At 46.1% G+C, this 21,020-nt stretch overlaps 1 protein-coding gene across 5 annotated transcripts in view; it reads right to left on the bottom strand.

Moving 5' to 3' along the window:
• Positions 1–3,100: 3,100 nt before the first annotated feature.
• Positions 3,101–21,020, bottom strand: part of UBE2V1 (ubiquitin conjugating enzyme E2 V1) — a 30,994-nt gene continuing 13,074 nt past the window's right edge. For 2 of the 5 annotated variants that reach the window (XM_045444256.1, XM_045444255.1), the window contains exons 2-4: positions 15,492–15,640; positions 6,138–6,263; positions 3,101–4,931 (exon numbers count right to left, since the gene is read on the bottom strand). In XM_045444256.1, the coding sequence (XP_045300212.1) occupies positions 4,785–4,931; positions 6,138–6,263; positions 15,492–15,640 (422 nt within the window). In that variant the 3' untranslated portion in view covers positions 3,101–4,784. Of the gene's footprint in view, positions 4,932–6,137; positions 6,264–15,304; positions 15,323–15,491; positions 15,641–21,020 lie in introns of those variants that run through there. The other 3 variants (XM_045444257.1, XM_045444259.1, XM_045444260.1) reach the window with 2 other exon arrangements.

Here is a 21,020-nt window from a genome sequence, read left to right as displayed (position 1 = left end):
TCAGAAGCACACGGCTCCTCTCCCCAGGGACCTCGGCAGGTCCCGTTTAGGAAGAAAAACCTGCAGAGGGAGAGCAAAGTGGAGGCCACGTTCCCGGTCGTGTTAAAAACCAAATGGTGGGAAGGAGGTAGGGGAGTGGAGGGAGGCCTGGTTTCGACCGGATCTGAAGGGCCCATGACGCAGGTGCTGGCCCGGAGACGATGGCTCAGAGGCCAGAGAGAACTTCACCTTCTGCTCTACTCCCTTTCTGCTGTTGGAAGTGCTTCCTAGGTCCGTGTGTTCTGTATTTAGTAAAGGCAAAGATGGGGTCTCCGGCTCGGGTTGGCCCGTCGTAGGTTTGCACATCAGGGTTTTCAGCGGGGGGTGCGATGTGGCGACTGTCCGTCACCACCAGTGAGGCCACCGCCTCTGTCCTTGCCGCAAGTGACCATACAGACACCTTCACATCTTAACATTTGTGGAATTGGGACGTTCCTTGTAATCAGTAGTGTCTTACATTTAACAGCGACAGCATTTTTGTCTTCGTGGTACATAAAAACGATGGCACGTCTCACAGTGGGACTGCATTGGACTCCGTGAAACACGGGTCTGTTTTTCGTGAATTCTGCAGCAACTCTCGGCTTCTTAGAAGCTTCCACCTGTGCTACAGGTGGTGCTGCCCGTGCTCTGAGGACCCACAGTATGCCCGTGGGCGGGGCTTCCAGGACCACAAGCCTCCCAGGGGCCAAAGGCCACTGTGATAACAGCCAGGGGAGGGCCAAGGTGCAGCTGGTGGCAGAGCCCTCTGTCCACGGAGCTCTCTGCTGTGGCCCACAATTTGTGAAGGTCTCTGTTCTACGCGGGGGGTGAAGTGGATTCCACCTAAAAATCTGCATTCACAGCTTCTCTTACAAATCAAAGAGCTGGCGTTCGCTGAGCCCACATCCCGAGCACTGGGCAGCACCTCCATACTCCCCCACCCCCAAACTCTGACGTGTGGCCTGTGCCTTCTTGTTCACGGTGGGAAGTCCGGCAGCAGCAGTGAGGCTGGCTCGGGCACCAGGCCTCCCCTCTTCCAAGGTCACCTCCTGCCAGCCAGTGGAGGCTCGGACTACAAGCAAGGGCAGGTAGCCTCCTGTGATCCCCACAAGAAAGCCTTCGGGGTATGTTCAGTTATCACGCGCACAGCTCCGAGCTCTGTGGCCCGTCCAGCCCCCGCCCCGGCGGATTGGGACTCACCCTGGAAAGACACGCTTTCACAAGCTGCCCTTCCTTAGAATTTCCTCCTCGGCTGAGGAAGGAAGGGGACAGCCCTAATGGCATGCCATCGCTCCTGGGGTTCTGATGAGGAGTGTGGAGCAGACACAAGCAAGGAAGGGGGGGACGTGGCTTAGCGTCCACGGGCTCCTGGGGCGCAGGGGAAGAGTACGGAAGGGCAAGAGGCGGAGCCAGGAGCCCCGACAGCCGGGGTGGACGCAACGGCAGACCGCGGAGCCTGTCCGTGCCGCTGACCTGCCCCCACCCGAAGGGCTCCAGAACTTCCTCGACAGGACAAAGACACACAAGGGCCCTGCCCTCACTCCAAGATCGTGGTCAAAGGTCCCGGGGTCCTGGAGACCCACCGCGGGTTCGCTCTGGGTGCATCAGAGGGTGTGCTTTCTCGTCCACTCTGTCAGGTCGCTGTGCAGACCTCTGTGCACCCCCAGACCCCGCGGTTCTACCCAGTGAAAAATAATAGATGTATCTTCTTTCTTTCAAGAGCAAAGACCCGGCAGGTCCGAGCAGGCCACCTGGTGAAGCGGCACACTAGGCCCCCAGACAAGCGCGTCTTCCCTGCCCTAAATCTAGGCCCGACCTGCAGACCACCTGTAAACCCGCCGGCAACAAGGAAGAGCAGAGCACATGACCGTGGCACACAACTGCAGATCAGACTCAAACAGTTACCACGAGACTCGAGCTGAACTTCCAAAGCTCTGAGGTCAGTTTTGTTAGCCCGCTAAGAAGGTAAAAGGTGCACGCTCCAGCATCTCCGATGGCTCCTCCTTCTGGAGGTCACACAGCACATGGGAGCTGTCACCTTTAGATTCAGCCCCGAATCTGCCTTGGGGTTTCCCAGCAGCATTGTGAAATAAGTTTAGAACCTCCCGTCCTTTTCCTCCCTCAGGGGAACTGAGGACGGAGGGCAAAGAACCCACACGGGTCCCGGCCAACTCCCTTCAGGGGAGCTGAAAGGCAGTGGTTCACTCCACAGGACTCCTAGGGACCATCTGGCAGGAATTCGGGCTGTGCTTTCTGGAGGATGAGGCTCTGACATCTGAGCTGGGCCCAGCAGCCACAAAAGAACGGCCCGGCCCCTGCCACAGGACACTCAAGTCGTGCCTGCTGGCGGTTGGGACCACAGCAGGAAGTTCAAATCCTGGATAAAAACAGCCGCAGACACGTTTCCACTCCTTATACAGTAGAGAGCAGACAAACTGTCAAACAAAATTCTGGTCTCACGCACCAGAAATCCATGTGAAGGTCCCATTTTCCCCTTCCCAACAGACTAAATCCAGCCAGTAAGTACGCACTACAAGGGACTTAACAAAGCTACTTAAAGGAGAGCACCACCCCCCTTTTTCACTACAACCTTCTAGGACAGGGGTTGGCAAACTGTGGACCATGGGCCAAATCCGGCCCACTGCCTGTGTTTGTACAGCGCCTGGGTGGAGGAGGATTTTCACAGATGGACATTCACAACTTACCTGATAATCGGGAATACTATCTTTGAATTCTGATGAAGCAAAACGGTATCCCCCCCCAAAAAAGAATTCCATTTTTTTCATCAGACTTGTAACATTACAAAAAGGATTGTACTCAATTATTAGATATTGAATTTCATCAATAAAAAAATTTTGTGGGAATCTGTTTTCTCTCACTATACGAATAAAACACTTACATAGGGTCTTCCTTCCATTTTGCCTCTTGGCCCACAAAGCCGCCCAAAGATTTACTGACTTAGGCCCTTGGTGGAAGAAGGTTTGCCGACCCCCGCTTTGGGAACATCAATTTGAATCCCAAAGCATCCAAGACATTAAGTCGTTCCTAAATTACAAGCCAAGAGGAAGAAGGGCACAGCTTCTTAAATATTAACGCACACTTTTTTTTTTTTATTATATTAAAATCAGGCAATGGTCTGACAATAAAAAGGCTGCTTATGGAATACTGTTATGTTAAACTTTACTTACAGGATGTTAAATCCTTAGAACTAAGGTTTCCCCCAGAAAAAGATTAATGGAAACATCGATTGCTTTTCAGACTTGATAGTTGCTGCTTCAAAAGGTGGTTTTACACAAACACTAAATTAGAAAAAAAAACTTTAGAACACAATGAATCGCTTTTATTTCGGTATGCATCCACATCTCAGCATTTAGTGGTCCTGAACAGAAAAGTGGAAAAACGCAGCAATTTGCCAGGAAGTCAAGCCCGCCAATTTTGGGGATCTGCTGTGCACACCGAGTTCTTTTTCAATCCCTGCTGAGGACCGTGAGAAACAGCAGCACCAAAACCAAAGTATGCACCGAATTCAAGGTTCTTTTTGTTCCAGTTGCCACATTCCAAACTAGACCCAAATGGACTGCAAGATGACCACATGAGAACCCTGTGTAAAACTTCTTCAATTTTGAAAAGCAGAAGCAATTACAGGAAAAGAAAATTCATTCAGAGGGATCGTGTGTGCTTACAAGTGTCTTCTGTGGCCTTTCTCCAAGTTTAACCACCAAGAACTGTGAGAGCTGGCAGGTGTGAGTACCCCTGGTGACTGTTCTTTTCACTTTATCAAAACCTGAGCTAAAAAACCGCATCAGCTGACGATGACAGCAGAGGGTGGCAGGGCTGAGGACCCAATATTCATTCCCAGGCTGGTGGAGAGTGAGTAAATGTGGTTCCAAAACTAAACGAGGGAAGTCAGAGACTCTTTCCAACCTTACCTGATGGCTTCTGGCCAAAGCAAGGAAGTATTGTGGAAAGTGTTGGGTGGTGATGGTACAAAAAGGGAGTTGAGGAGGAGGAAGGAAAAAGCAGCACCCCTCGATTAAGGTGGGGGAGAAGATATGGGGAGAGCCCTGAATTCCTCACCAAAGGCCAATTTCAGAGGGGAGCAGAGGGGGTTACAATCTATGCTTCGGCCAAGGGTGGTGGTGGAAAGTGAAGAAGGGACAATGGCTTGGGGGGGGGGTGTGGTGGTGGGGGGCATCATTTAAGACTTAAAAAAAGCAGGGGTGCAGCTGGAGCACCCCCACACACCCAGCAGTAGTCCCACAGGCTGTGACCTGAAACCTTCACATCTACTCTAGCAAGCCACCCCAAGCTGGAGGGCTGTTGCAGGGAGGGAGGGAGGGAGGGAGGGAGGGAGGCAGGCAGGGAGGCAGGGGGAGGAGAAGGGGAGAAGGCAGAGACCCCAGGCCATGTAATCAGCAGCAAGGTGATTGTGTGATGTGTCTTTTCACAGTTGAGTTAGATGTGCCCCACCAGTTATGATGGGAACCAATTTAAATATACTTTCTTGATCCCAGAAGTTCAACTATGTGGACAGTGGTTACACTTGACAGGATGATTTGTTATAGCACAACTTATATATTTTAAATGGACAAAAAAATTAGTATCGTTTACAGTATCTTAAGATAAATTGCCTTTGAATGGGAGCTTCCTTTCCAGTACTTTGAGGTCTACAAGACGTATCTAGAAAATTTACTACTGTGGAAAATGAAGACTGCTTAAATCGAATGGGAGGGGGGTAGGGGAGGGCCTGTGGTTTTTCTTTTTGATTAATTGCTGTAACACTGTCCTTCGGGCGGCTGAGGGAGTTTCATGTTTTCTTTAGACATCATTAGGCGCCGGAGCTCTTGCAGGACGACTTTGATGCTATATGAGTTCTGCCATTTTGCTAGCACTGATATGGCTCTTGGGTCCACCTACAAAAACGCAAACGAGAAAACTACCGTCAGGCTCTCAAACAAATGAATCGCTACATGCTGGAGTTAGCTACCGACACGAGTGAAATGCACTTTTCAAGCTGAACATGCCAGTCACACAATGAGACCCGACACGCAGAACCCCTGCACGATCCCCTCCCTCCAGTCAGTCTGTTTTTCTGTTTGTGTCCCTGTTTGGGAGAAGGAAGTCTTGGATAAGTAGAGCCACCTTTAGAGAAATGTCTCACACACTCGGCGAGACTCAACCCAACTGGCTCTAGAACAGTGGCCTCTTCTCTTGGGCTGGCTGCTGCCACTGCTCAGAGCCTGTCCTTTCTCAAGTCTACACCCTGGTGGATGATAACGACGCACAGGGCAGTAGGACAGCCAAGGCAGGCGGTGGCCCAGGTCCACGCTCTCGTGACAAGGATTGCCCCAGAGTCACACTCTCAAGTTATGCTCGCAATTCCCAGAGGAAATTTTCCAAAGTGTGGGTAGAGTTCCGGGTTCTGGACTTCAGGTGGAACTCAGATATGACCTTAAACCCTGAACACACAGCAACAAGGCTCGTCTCTTCCCAGTCTGCTTTCAAGTCTTCTGAGTACCTCAAAACAAAGGCTTAGTTCACATGATGTTAACGTGTAAAACCCTTCAGCCCTTGCTGATTTTCCCTTTGAACGAGAGCAGGTCTCAAAGGTGCAAAGCCTTTGGCAAGAAACACACGGAGGAAGAATGTATTAACATCACTTTGATTTTGCAGCATTTACTGTACTGTTGCTGTTACTGCCTTCTTACGACAAGTGACACTGGCTTTCCGTATATGGTAGTAAAAATAAGTATAAAACGAGGCCGTTAAACAGAAAAAAATGCTATGTACCACAAATAAGGCTCAGGAAGTAAAAGTATGATCCTGGATAAGATTTTGCATCTCTGGGCCTTGGTTTCCTCATCTCTACCTCATGAATGGAATGAGCCGGTATCTCCAAGTGACCTGCACGGTGCTGGCCCAGAGTAAGTGTCATATGAGTGATGATTTAAATACAGCTGGGGAACAGGCCTTCACCCCAAGTCCGCATATGTTCATACTGCAACGCATTTCGTCAGCAAAGAACCAAGGAATACACGGAATTGGGGCCAAAGTGCCCCTGATGTTAAACACAAAGCATTTCTCAACCCAAACAAGTATGGGCAGGAAAAGCAACTTACCACTCCATTAGAACTATTAACTCCATTCATATTAATTTTTGTTACAAATCTTACAAAGGGGGGTGCTTCTGGGTATTTAGGTCCACATTCTATTTTAAGGCTGTATATTCGGTTTTCATAAATTGTCTGGAAAAAAAAAAGGTACAGAGACATCAGGCAATTACAAACCATGAATTCAAAAAGGCAGATCTCTTGAAACCCCATTTATTCCTGCCTGCAGAACTGGTGCATCTGCTTTCTTTATACACAGGCTACTTGTTACTTGTTAAGTTAGTAGTAACTAGTCTCCACACTAGTGTATATGAATTCTGGTCTCGGGGGGGAATAAAAAGACAGACAATTTAAAACAGTATCATTGACATTTTGAGTTAGTATTAAGTCCAATCAGATGGACTGGTTTTTCTATTAATTTCTCTACCTTGCAGATCTGTCCCATGCTCTGGGAATGGTGTGTGAGGAGTATTCTTTACTCCGGGAAGCAACACTAAACGTCTGCTCACGCCAGGGACATCAGCCAATGCATCAGATGCCACTATGCGCAGAGCAGAGAAGAGGCAGCTCTTCGCTTCAACATTAAAGCAAAGTCAGAGGGCGCGGATGCAGACGCGAGAGCTGCTTCCCCGCTCCATCATCCGTCTGGGGTTGGGCGCCACACGAGGGAGCTCAACTGCTAGGTGCCGCCTCTCCCTGCAGGCTTGACACTGACCTGAGAGATTGCAGGCATTTAGTGGGTGAGGCGAGAGGCTAAAGATACCAGGCCCGCGGAGGAAAAACCTGTCCTTCAAATGCCAACGGGGGCTCTGTAGAAAAACACGGCAAAGTCCGACCCCCCAGGCCGATGGACTCCTCGCTGCACTGCTGCTGGCAGGCTGTTCCGTCTGCCTAGAGCGCCCTGCCCCCACCTGAGCTGCCACACATCCACTGAGACCCAGTTCAAACATCACCTGGTCAAATGTCACTCAGGACAAGCTAGTCCCAGCTTTCTGTTCTTTTATGAAGTCCCAGTGTTATCATTTACTTGTCTGAACACCACCGTGAAAGGTGATGCCTCTCCATAATATTGGCCCCCTTGAAGGCAGAGGCCATCCACCCTCCAATAGGTCCCCCTCGCAGGCACCAGTGTTCCCCTCCCCAGTGCCTGCTGCACCAGTAAAGGCTCCTGTGTAAACAGCGACATCTAGCTGTCTTTGGGGGAAACAAATTACAGAAGACGTGATTTAAATCCTTGAAAACATTATGTCTAAACAGTGATCAATCCCTGACAAAAAACTCAAACATGTTTTAAAACTCAGAAGGCATTCATGTGGGGTGCCTGGGTGGCTCAGTCAGTTAAGCTCCGGGCATGGTCTCAACGGTTGGTGGGTTTGAGCCCCACGTCGGGCTCTGTGCTGACAGCTCAGAGCCTGGAGCTGCTTCAGATTCTGTGTCTCCTCTCTCTCTCCCTCCCCTGCTTGTGCTCTGTCTCTCTCTGTCTCAAAAATAAACAAAAAAAAAAAAAAAAGAAGGCATTCATAATATCCCCACAGGAACCTTACACATCCATGTAACAGGGACTCCAAACTGTGACAAACCTAAACTCAATTCTGGATTTCGACCTACCCTCACTCAACCTGCTCTTCCCCTCTTCTTCCCTTGTACGTGGCACCACCATCTAGCCATTAGATAAAGCAAAACCTGGCAGCCACCTAGAATTCCCTTTTCTCTTACCCCTTACCTTCCAATCACAAGAAAGTCTCAGCTTCCACCTCCAAGAGAGATTCCACACCCACCTGCTTCCCTCCACCACGCACCTCCTCTCAAGCACCCCTGGTCTCTGCTCTCTTGCTCCCCCTACAATCTGCTCTCCACATAGCAGCCTGACTGACCTTCCAAAAGCAAGTAGTGGCCCGGCTGGCCTAACCCCTCCAGTGGCTGCTAGTGACCCGAGAAGGTCAGACCCTGCTGCGCACCCCTGCCTTCCTCTCTTTTTATTCTTCGCCCCATCTAGCCCCAACTTCTCTCCACCTTGGGGCCCCGAAACTGGTTGCGCCTCTGCGTCCATCCTAGCTCTTTGGCTCAAGGGCACCTTCCTCTCAGAAGTCTTCCTGACTCCCCATCTGAAGTCTCATGTCAGACCTTCTTCGATAAACTCAGAACAAGAAGGGCAGGGGCCTCAACCGAATCGGTACTCAAATGTTCCTGGACTTGAATATTGCTCTTTACAAGTTAAAAAAAAAAAATCAGTAAACTCAAGAAGGAAGCCAAAGGGATTTATGGAAAATACGATAAAAGGTCTATCCTTAGCATCTAGCATGGTCTCCATCAGCAACTACTCACTCAGCAATATCTGTCAACTGTATGAGCCCAAGTTCATCTCTGGATGTGTCCAGCATTCATGCTCAATGGTTTGTCACACAATTGAAAGACAGAATCTCTTATACAGAATAGTCCCTGGGGGCATGGGCTTGTGGTAATTATCAAAGTAAGTCTTTTTAAAATATTGGATCTACATTTTGGAGTTTCTGATGCATCAATTTATTCACCTGTGAGAACGTTTTACGGCTTATCAGCCTCGATATACTTTTACTAATCATTCTATTAACAACGACATCAAAATGGTTAAGAAGGTGGACAGCTTGGTAACAGGTTTCTGATTATTCCATACATTAAATCTCGTAACTCTTGACACTATCAAGTCTAATTTAAAAATAGGCATTCTGTGATGAACTTCCTAGAAAGCAAAAAAGAAATACTAAATTTCTGACCATTGACATTCAACTGGCAATTTCACTGAAACCCACGAAAAAAATGCCTCAAGTCAAGTGAACACAGAGACACCGGAAGGGTCATTAAAAAGCCCAAAGCAAGACTTTTGTAGAAAACAGGGTTCTGGTTTTCTTCTTTTGTTCTGTTTACTAGTGCTCCAGGGAACTGCTAAAAGGTTTCACTGAAGAAAGGAAATGTGCCCCAAGAGGTGCTAGAACATGGTACCTCTGTGAGGAACACTGTTCCAGATTCATCGTTTGATCACGAAACGCTTTCCACCTTGTTGACATGGCTTGAGCTTCATGGGGCAATTTGGTAGTGCCTATCAGAATGAGAAACACGCAAGCTCAAACCAGCAAAGCCATTTCTAGGTATTTCCTACAGGCAGGCTCATACTTATGCACAAAAATGTGGAACACTGTCTGCAACAGCAAAAATAACTGTAAACAATCAAAATGTCCACCTGCAAGGGACTGACTCAACAAATTCGGCATATTCATAAAATCGGGTACCTTGTCGTCTTTTCAAAGACTGAGGCCCAGACAAAGACTGCCAAGACGTGGCTCTTGGTACAGATCAAGGTGCACAATAGGTACATCCTATAAAAGCAGGCAGACACCTCCCTCCAAGTGTGGCTATGTGAACGTGCACACGGGTTGTTTCATGCATTAGACACTACGAGCCCAGAGCCTAGAGATTACAAACTTCTCCTGGGCCTAAACTATATACAGGAGATAATCCCAGCCTAATCATGATGAAAAACATCAGATAAATTCCAATACAGACATTCTACAAAACACCTGACCAGTATTCTCCAAAACTGTCAAGGGCAACAGAAACAAGAAAAACCTGAAATTGTCACAGCCACAGCCACCCTTGTGGGACAGGATGACAAAATATAATGTGGTATCTTGGATAGGATTCTGGAATAGAAAATAGACACAAGGTAAAAATTAAGAACACCTGAATAAAATATGGACTTTGGTTAACAGTAAGCCATCCGTATCTGGATCACTGGTCGTAACAAATGTACTATCCCAACATAAGATGCTAACAACAGGGAAAGGTGGGGGGGGGGGGGGGGAGGGGAACACATGGGAACGTTCCATACTACCTTTGCACCTTTTCTTTAAGCCTAGAAGTATTATGAAATAAAATTTATCTTTAAACTGTATGATACGTGAGAAAAGGAAAAGGTACTGATTGCAAAAACAAGCAAAATGACAAAATCTCAGTATATAAAAAGGTGATTCAGGTCAACCAGACAACTGCTCCTCAGTTGAAATCTGACACAGGTATACACAAGTTACGTGTGATGCACAAGGTGGGCACATGCTACGTGAGAACGAGCGGTGGGCCCTTTAAAAGGTGAGAAATCCTTAATGGAATGGCTCTGAAGATGGGAAGGAAAATGCACAGGAAGAGGTGTGAGAGGGGAGGTACTGAATGCTGTTCCCAGTTAATCTGGAGAGCAGGGATATGGCAGGTAGGGACAGCCCAGGAAGGGAGATACCGCACTAGGTACTTTAACAGAGAATTTAATATAGGGAAGTGGTTAAACAGGTGTCACTGGACTGAAAAGGCAGAAAGGGATCCGAGCTAACACAGAGGGAACCGGCAGAAAGCAGTGGTGTCCCTTGGCTGGGGGAACAGAGGGAATAAGCCAGTTTTTCAGACCTAGAGGCTCAGGGTCACAGGTCTCCAGAGCTGAACCCAGACCTCTGAGGAGGCACTGTGGGCCAGCTCCGGGAGCGCCCCCTGGAGTTGGATGGAGGCTGAGACCCATTGCTGATGCTGGGATGAAGGGCCATTACCAGAGTGGCGCTGACAGAACAGGCCCTTCTTGCCTTTCAGGCGCTCTCCTGCGTCCCTGATTGGAGGAACCCAATAGAGCACCAGCTGACAAAGGAAAAATGTAGTTTGCAGAGTCCTGGCCCCAGTATTCAAAGCAGAGCTGAGAAAGGTGGGCTTAGAGCTTAAACCGGCACCTGCAAAACACCCCTCCAGACAGTGATGAGACACAACCTTCCTTTGTACCAAGCCTCTCCCTCTTCCCACCGGCCACCAGGGTATCCTTCTGAGCAAGCCACTGGACCCATCTTCAGGTGACATTAATTATTCATTTCTCTGAGTTAATGCCGGCACCACCTGAATATTCTTCAACCTGAAGACTAAACTGTCAAGTTAACCACACAATCATCTAATGTAAAATACAAAGGAGAAAGGAGGCACTTGTTCCTGTCCATTAGATTTCTCTTCCTGCCATGTCGCCTACATGAGCCCCTCACTGAGCCCCTCATTGTGGCATTGAGAGCTGCTCTGACTTCTAGCGTCTTTCACCGTCCCCAAGCATTTTCACTGCCTCCTGGGACCACTCCTCCAGGTGCTTGGTTCTGACGGCCCGTGCCCCCCCAAGTCTTCCTGGCCCCAGGGCTAAGTTACTGTTTCCTGCTGCATTAGCTCTGTGCTCCCACACTGTGCCTTTTCTGCTTTTGCAGTCCAACACCAATCTGATCACCTTCCTTTATTAAATTAGCTTTCTTGAGATACCTAGCATGGTTTTCTCTTTTCCTGACACAAAGAGTTAAGGGGAACAAAGTAAACTTCTTCCTTTACATATTCTGTATTGTTTGAGAATTTTTATGAGGATATATTCACGTATCATACATGTCACATAAAGCTTTTTAAAAAGAGACAGATCAACATGCGCTGATAAGGAAAGACTTCCACCATCTGTTATGTGAAAAACACGAAGCTGCAAAACATTGTGTAGAGCAAGGTCTCATTTTTATTAAAAAGGATATGCATTTATGTTTGTGTACCCAAAAGCAAAAGCCAGTAGGAACACACACAGTCTGCGGGGAGTATAATGAAATGGGGGAAAGGATCAGTCTCCTTTTAGTTCACACACTTGTGCAATTATGTTCCGTTCTTAAGCATGTGTAGGGCCTTTTAGAGAAGTACGTGTATGAACACACACCCAGGCTCTAACCCACGCACAGAAACATTATCTTGGAGAACTCCAGAGGCAGATCAGTGTTTCTCAACCCAGGCAATTTCTGCCCAGCCCCCCACCCCAACATCTGGAGACATTAATGGTTGTCCAAACTGGAGGAGAGAGGTGCTGCTGGCATCCAGTGAGCAGAGACCTGGGGTGCTGCTGACCCTACAATGCACAAGACAGCCCCGCAACAAAGAAGGATCCAGCTCAAGACGTGAATGGCGCTCAGGCTGCGAAACTGCCCTGTAACCTGGCTACTCTGTAACCTGTTCTCTGTTGGAGACAGTTGGACATTATGTCAGAATTTTGCAAATGGCACTTGGATGAGAAACTTTAAAGCAACTCAAAGTACAAAAAGGAAAATGGCAAAAAAATAAGCCTCCTTTCCACGCTGGCCCCAGCCAGCTAGATCTCTTTTGAAGAAGGCAACCACTGTCACCAATTTCTTTTATGTTCTTCCAAAAGTACTGTAAACACAGTGTATGTACGACCTCCTGCTCTCCCCCACCTCCTCAGCGGCAGCATATTCTATACTGCCTTGTACCTTCCTTTTCGCCCTTAAATATCACGGAAAGCGTTCCAGTTGAGCACACATAAATCTGGCTCCTGTCTTTCAACACCTAAACAGTACATGCTATGGTCTGCTGAAAGACACTGAGGTGGTTTCCAATATTTTGCTACTACTGAAAATGCTGCATTCGATAATTTTGTACATAGAGGCCTCTGGGCAACACATTAAAAAGAGCGGAGTAAATTCCTAGAGTTTCTGGATCTTTTTTTTTTTTTTTTTTTGCTGGACCACTTTTGATGGAAGATTTTCTTGTTGAGTCATACAGCAGCAAAAATACAATAGGGAGATAAGTTACTCAAGTGCTCTATTTAGATACTAATAACTATGTTGATATTGCAAAGTCACAGTTTATCCCTTGTATAAGGGATGCTAGTCATAAAATAGACTGGTCATAGGAAGCACCCAGAAGCAGACAGTTCCCTTTACAACTTTGCTTTTAACCTTGGGGATCCAGGGCAAGCATAATGACAGGGATAAAAAAAAGAAAAAAAAAAAAAAGTCAATAACAAGCGTTGGTGAGGGTGTGGAGAAACCAACACCCTCATGTACTGTTGGGTGGGAATATAAAATGGTGCAGCCGCTTTGGAAAATAGTCTGACAGTTATTTAAAATGTTCAACATAAAGTTACCATATGATCCAGGCAGTTCCACTCCTAGGTATATGCCCAAGAGAAATGAAAACATATGTCCACACAAAAACCTATACACAAAAATTCATAGCAGCATTGCTCATAATTGGCAAAATATGGAAAAAATTCAAATGTCTGTCAATCAATTAATGAGTGAAGAAAATGTGGTCTATCCACAAAATGGAACGTCATTCAGCCATAGGAAGGAATGAGCTACTGGTAAGTGCTGTAACATGTATGAACCTTGAAAACATGCTAAATAAATAAAAGCTCGTCACAAAAGACCACATATTGTGTAATTCCATTTATATGAAATGTTCAGAAGAGACAAATTCACAGAGACAAAAAGTAAATGAAAGGCTGTCAAAGGGGAGGGATGGGGACGGGAGACAGAATGGGAGTGACTGCTGATGGGGGAGGTTTCTCTCCGGAGTAACGAAATGTTCTGAAATTACTGACAGGTGCACAATTCTGAATATGATAAAAACCACTGAACTGTACAGTTTAAAGGTGTATTCTACAGTTTTCAAATCCTAGGATATAGGAGTTTTTACCCAGTAAAGCTGTTATTAAAAAAAAAAAAAGAAAAAAGAAAAAAGAACGTGTGGAAGGCAGGCACTGTGTGTACCGCAGCCACTCACTGCAAGTTAGCTCCCTACGGAAATCACTAAAGTGAAACTCAGGGTCATCCAAGGTGTTGTAGGTAGAACAGAATATTTTCAATGGGATTTGGTGGTTCATTTTGTTCATTCATTGTTTCACTGTGTAACTCAGCAGTATTTAGTAGATTCTCAATGTTGTACATTGGTTCATTCTTAATTTGTTAGAACCTAAAAAGCAGTCGGTTGATTAATAAATCTATTGAACAACTACTTGATTCTGAGTCATCTCCAGGTGCTCTGGAGAGTAAGGGGGAGGGAAGAATAATTCTCATCCTTGAGAAACCTAACCCATTCTCAGGAAGAGAAGAGATGTAGTGAAGGAAGCTGTCAACCACGCAGTGGACTCTCAGAGACACCGAGAAATGATTTCCATGAAGAAACTAGCTTTCTAGATCAGGTTTCCCCCAGTATTTTATAGATCCATAAATCCTGGTTTTCAGAGATTAAAAAAAAAAAAGATAAACAAATGAGTAAAAATAGTAAATTGGATAGGTTTTCAAAACCCAAAAAACCAAAAGTACAGGGTCAAAAATGACTCAACAAGTAACGTTGAATGGCAAAGCTAGCCATTCACCATCAGTGTTTATGACGGTCCAAGATGAACATCAGATGGTCCTAACACTTAGTGAGCATGGCCCTCTTCCTTGTTCCAGCCGGGACCACATCCCACGTGTCTTCCTACTCCCCACAGAGCTGGTGGAGGGCCTGGGCACGCAGTGAGAAGAAGGAGAGCACCAGCATCTTGAAGCACAAGCAGAAGAAGGAAAGGTCTTGCTCCATTCAGGCAGAATCTCCTATTGTCTGCAACAAGTGTCACATTACAGGAATCTATTTCTTCGCTCCTACGTTAACTGACTGCTTAACACTCCAGGTAATTCTCAAATGGGAACAGAGGAAAACTCACAATCTAAGCAGCGGGGAGACAATGTAGCACAGTGGTTAGGAACACAGAGTCTGGAGCCAGGACCCCTATGGGCATTAGCAGCTACGTGACTCTGGGCGAGGAACTTCATTTTTCTATTTCCTCACCTGTAAAACAAATGCAACCAGAGGCTGAACCTAACTACAGGAGAACCTAACAACAGGTTCTCATGAGAGTTAGATGACATTTCTTGGGGGTTTCACTATGTATGCTAAAACAAAGTCAGCTGGCACCATGAAGCCTGGGAACTCTCGCAAATCACGAAACTCTAAAGGAGAGGTCAGTTTTCTCACCCCCGTTGTCACTGTCTTCTTCACAAAGGCCTCTGGGTCTCAACGTGCCTGGAACGGACCAGAGCCAACCAGGCAGGCAAGAAGCCTTTACTGAACAGCCCGATGAATTAAGATATGGGTGCATGGGTCCCGACCTGGGACACAGTGAATGAAAACCACAACTGTGAAGGCCAAAGTTCGTTTCGACCGGGTCTTCTCAGAACCCTGGCTGTGTCTGGAGCCTTGTTATCTGATAAGCCCCAGAGTTTGTTCGAAACTACATCTGAGGGTGCAATTACCTCAAACCTCACTGTCTACATTGTCATGTAAATTCACACTAGGAGTCTAAACAGGTTTTTGCTTACCATGTGGAGGGATTAAACAGCATCAGAGGAGGTTCAAATATATAAACTGAAACTGGTCAAAAAAGAATAGCCACATTTCAGAAAATATACCATTGGTGAGCTTTTTCCGTGATAAGGCTAATATTTCTTAAAAGGAGGCACAGTGAATTTAAGACATTGACATTTATAGCCGTAGCTCGACGCTTACTCTTGGAGGCCCAATTATCATCCCTGTCCATCTTGTAAGTGTCATGTCTTCGTCATCTTCTAGACCCCAGCTAACTGTGCCATCTCCTACTCCTTTCTGGCCTTCTTCCAGTTCTTCCAACAGTCGAAAATTGCGAGGGACTTTTACTCCTAAAATAAATGGAAAGAAATTCAAGATACTAGCAACTCCAGGGGAACCTGTAAGCCTAGATCTAGCTGCTCGTTATTACTCCGTGGAAATACAGATGCTAACATGCAAAAAAGGCCGAAAGTCGTCGTCCCTTAAACTTGTTCCCAGGGCTTCCGGTACCGACCAGGGTAACCACAGGAAGGGGCACGTGGTTTTGTTACAGGTGAAGCGACGACTGAACCCAGCCTGGAGAGACACCCCACCCCCCACCTCCGTAGCTTTGATAAACTTCATCGAGAGTTTACGTGTCTAAATGTTGATCAATTTGGGTCCACGATAGTTGAAAACCATCAGCATCAGTATCATGAATACGAAGTGCCTTGGAAGGGAAGAGGCTATTCCTTTCATTTTGCTCTTATCATGCATTTCTGAGGCTAAGGGTGTGCTCATTTGTTGGAACAGACTCTCAAACTACCTCAGGAGGAACAGCCGCCGTGGCCGCATGAAATCAAAACGGTGTCCTCTTGATCAGCTAAGAGTCACCTGAAGGCGCCAAGGATAAAATTTTCAATTATTCAAGCCATGGTTTCTCTCTTGTGAAAAAGCCCAAAGAGGGTGGCTAGTTCTCTGATTCATTTCCAAAAATCCCAAAGCCTGGTAAGTAGCTCAGGGAAGAAACCACACAAACCCATCCCATAAGTTTCAAGCCACTATACCTGAGTTCAGGCTGAGGCTTCGGCCATTTCTGGGTGTTTTCCGGAACAGAGCCAAAGCACTGGGGCCAGGTGGGGGACGAGGTTGGGGGAGGGCAGGGACACCGATTTTCTTCCTGTGCCTGGGCACTAAGCAACTCTCCCAGGGATGCCTTCCCAACCGATCCTGCCGGCTTGTCTCTCCTCCTACCTCTCTCCCTGGCATCTGAACTATTACCTCTGGAAAAAGCTTCAAATTCAGGCAAGTTCCAAGCTTGCCTTAAATTTGCCTTAAATGCTGAGCCCCCAACCGGCCAGACTCCCAGAGGTAACTGAGCAGCACTTACCACATAACTCTGGAGAAAAGCCCACTGGAGGGACTCCAGCCTGGGAGGTGTTCCCAGTATATCTCAGTGTTTCCCAAGGTGGGACTCCCGCTACTATTGGTTCAACTGGAATAAATACTTGAACATCTGCTAGAGGCCAGGCACTTTTCTAGGCAATGGGGGGAACAAGCAGTAAACAAAACAACAACGCCTGCCCCCACGGAGCTTACATTCTAGTGGGAACCACATAATGACAAAACAAAAGTACATATCACGTAGCATGACAGCCTGTGGTGTTGTGGAGCAGGAGTAATGGGGGAGGAGCTAGGATTTTCAATGGGGGGGATCAAGGAAAGCCTCACTGCGACCAGGTGTCATGGCTAAAGAGCCGAGGGGAAGGAGCAGGACTTCTGCACAGCTGAGGAGACTCTTCCAAGTAGAGGGAACAGCCAAGTGCTAAGACCCTTAGGTGGGATCTTGCCTGCAATGCTGAAGAGCAGCAAGATTCCAACTCAGCTAAATCTGAGTCAGTGACTTGGAAAAGCAGTAGACGGTTAAGGGCTCCAACTATTACTGGCCTGAGAAGCCACTGGAACTCTGAACAGAGGGGGCACAGGATCTGACTTGCTTTTTCAAATAGGCTTCCTCTGACTGCCGTGTGCAGAAGACAGCGAAGGGAGCCGGGCCCTACTGCAATTATCCTGGCAAAGGAAAATACCGGCTCGAGCCAGTGAAGGTAGTGAGAAGTAGCACAATTCCAGATATGGGGGGGCGGGGGTCTAAGCTGGTAAGATTTGCTGCCAGATTGCCTGAGAAGCCCAAAAGAGCAGCCGCAGCCGATGATGGTGGCTCCCAGGCTTCTGTCTGAGCAAGTGGGAGGGAGTTGCCAGGGGCGGTAGAGGATTTTAGGTGGTACAGACGTGAGCACTCACTCTGCAGTCAGGTCCCCTCTCTTTTTTAAATGTTTGTTTATTTTGAGAGAGAGAGAGAGAGAGAGAGAGAGAGCGCGTGCGCGCAACGGAGGGAGAGAATCCAAAGCAGGCTGTCAGCACAGAGCCCTGTGAGGGGCTTGATCTCATGACCTGAGCTGAAATCAGGACTTGGGAGACTTAACTGACTGAGCCACCCAGGCGCCCTGTCACGTGTTGATTTTTAAGAATACTTTAAGGCAAGTCATGTTATACTAACTTCCCAGGTACAATGATGGTGAAAACAATTTCCTTCTAACATAAATGTAAGCAGAAGACTCAGCTGGCTGAAGGTAATATTAAGTAACACAGATGGTATTTGAGAGGAAACAGAATAAACCTGAAAGCATAGCTGAATGGCTCATTTGGAAAATACTGGCGTTTTCCATCCACATAGTCAACTGGATTATTCAGCTCTACTGGATTGTGTTCCCTAGCAAACACAAAATTAAAGGATGTTTGTGACATTATAAGCAAAAAGCCAGACAATGCAATGTCTTTCATCCAGAGAGAGTTAAATCTAAATCTTTTTTTTTTTAAATTTTTTAACGTTTATTTTTTTTGAGACAGAGAGAGACAGAGCATGAACGGGGGAGGGTCAGAGAGAGGGAGACACAGAATCTGAAACAGGCTCCAGGCTCTGAGCTGTCAGCACAGAGTCTGACGCGGGGCTTGAACTCATGGACTGCGAGATCACGCCCTGAGCCGAAGTCAGCCGCTTAACCGACTGAGCCACCCAGGCGCCCCTAAATCTAAATCTTTAATAATCCTATTTTGGCTGGGCAGCGGAGGGGGGAGGGGGAATCATTATGTAGAACTATAGCTATTACTATTGTTTAATTTACAAGCCTGCACTAATGAAGATGAATATACCAAAAGAACACACAATCATGTCAGGGAGATTGGCAAATATCAAAGATGGCGTAGTAGGCTGAACTGTGTCCTTGCAAATTTGTATGTCGAAGCCCTGATCGCTAGTACCTCAGAGTGTGACAGTATTTGGTTATAGGGCCTTCAAAGAGGTGATTAAGTTAAAATGGGTCCACTGGGGGCACCTGGCTGGCCCAGAAGGTAGAGCATGTAACTCTTGATCTTGGGGTTGTGAGTTCGAGCCCCTTGCTGCGTATGGAGTTCCTAAAAACAACCAAAGACCCCCCAAAAACAAACCCAAAAACTCTTAAAAAAAAAAAAAAAAAAATATATATATATATATATATATATAAATAAACTAAAACAAGTCCATTAGGATGAGCCCTAATCCAATTTGACTGGTATCCTTATAAGAGGAGGAAATTTAGACACACAAAGGAAAACAGGGATGCTCGAGTGCATGGAGACGAGACCTTGTGAGGACACAGCGGGAGGGCAGCCATCTGCAAGCCAAGGGGAGAGGTCTCGGAAGAATTAGACCTGTTGACACCTTGATCTTGGACTTCTAGCCTCCTGGGCTAAATCCTGTTGTGTAAGCCATCCAGTCTGTGGTACTTTGTTATGGCAACCCTAGTAAACTAATACAGATGCTCGGTGACGTTTTAAGAAGCTTAAGAAAGTTGGAAAGGTTAGAGACCAAGATGGTAGCAGCGGTTATCTTTAGGTGCAAGGATTATGGGCGACTCCCCTCCTTTTCTAGATTTTCTTTTTTTAAATCATTTTACTTTATTCATCATGATGACTGTATTCTTTAATCCCCATCCCATTTCTTCTACCATGATCTTGATATTTACAAAATAAAACATTTAAGGAACTATGCCAACTATACTCTAGACAAGGTTCTACATCTGGGCTTCAGCATCTGTTATTCCCTCTGCTTGGAACATCTTTCTCCAGATATCCGTCAAGCTCCCTTAACTTCTCAGGGCTTAAGTTATATGACCCCTGACTGCAATAAGGAACAAGGATCCTCTGAGACTAGGAATCTCATTTAATAGTATTTCCTAAGTGAGTAATTTTAAGTAAACAGTCCATGTTTTTTTTAATATTAAAACCTGTTCAGGCCAAATGAACAATGGCAAAGTACAACAGCTTCCACAGCTATTAATGAAGGGAAGCTACACGTGTGACCTCTATTTTAAGTTGCTCTTTTTGGCAAGATGAAAAATGTGCCTTCTTGTGTCCGGTTATTTAAATCAGGCTGGAGTAGGGGCGCCTGGGTGGCTCAGTCGGTTAAGCGGCTGACTTCGGCTCAGGGCGTGATCTCGAGGTCCATGAGTTCGAACCCCGTGTCGGGCTCTGTGCTGACAGCTCAGAGCCTGGAGCCTGTTTCAGATTCTGTGTCTCCCTCTCTCTGACCCTCCCCTGTTCATGCTCTGTCTCTCTCTGTCTCAAAAAAAATAAAGGTTAAAAAATAAATAAATAAATCAGGCTGGATTAACTATTTCTGGTATGACTATTTCTCTTGTAAATGTTAGCAAAACTTTATGGCTGGAAACGTTACCCCTTCATTAACAACTAGGTCTGATTAGGGACTCCTAAACATTGCAAGCTCATTACATTAGTTTCAAACAGATAGTGAATTCGAGTTATATTTTTCGCATGTTTGATAGCTACTTGTGAAACAGGGAAAACTATCATATTGGTTAATCCTATACTTCCAACAGCCATTTTCTACTGGATCAGACAATTCAGTTAAAGCCCGCATACACAATTGAACCAAACAAATAAGGAATCAGGTTAGCATTTGGAACAGTAATGGAGTACCACACAGGACGGTGCAATTTGTGGTTACTGCAGTACTGATATTATAGGATCATTCAACTTGCTTCAAGTTATAAATCAGGCATCAGAAACAGTTTAAAAAATCAAAACTTTATATTGGCCAGTATCTTTTAGGTAGTCAAAAAACATTCCAAGTGGGAGCTGGAACATACATAGAAACATGGGAAAACTGCCCTACATGCTGATTAATTACAATAAGCATTCATTCCATTTGAACAGTAGTTCACAAACTTTTCTGGTCTCAAGACCCCTTTATATACTCTCTTAAAAATCACTGAAGACTTCAAAGAGCCTCTGTTTACGTGGGTTATAGCTACTGATATTTGCCAAATTAGAAATTACAACTGAGAGGGGTGCCTGGTGGCTCAGGTCAGTTAAGCATCCGACTCCTGATTTCTGCTCAGGTTGGTGGGATTGCTCTGACAGCGAGCGCCAAGCCTGCTGGGGATTGTCTCTCTCTGCCCCTCCCCCAGTTACACACACTGTCTCTCTCTCAAAATAAACAAACTTATAAAAAAATAAAACTGAAAATTTTTTTAAACATTCATTTACAACTAAGCACAACAAACCATCATGTGTTGAGATAAATAACATATCTTATGAAAGAACTACGCTTTCCAAAGAACAAAAGAAAATTAGTGAGAAGAGTGGTATGGCTTTACAAATTCTCTTTAATGGCTGGCTTAAAACGGGAGTATT

Source organism: Leopardus geoffroyi, chromosome A3 (genome assembly GCF_018350155.1).
Source record: "Leopardus geoffroyi isolate Oge1 chromosome A3, O.geoffroyi_Oge1_pat1.0, whole genome shotgun sequence".
NCBI lineage: Eukaryota > Metazoa > Chordata > Mammalia > Carnivora > Felidae > Leopardus > Leopardus geoffroyi.
The sequence above is the reverse complement of the archived record's forward strand: the minus strand, read 5'-3'. Positions and strand labels throughout refer to the sequence as shown.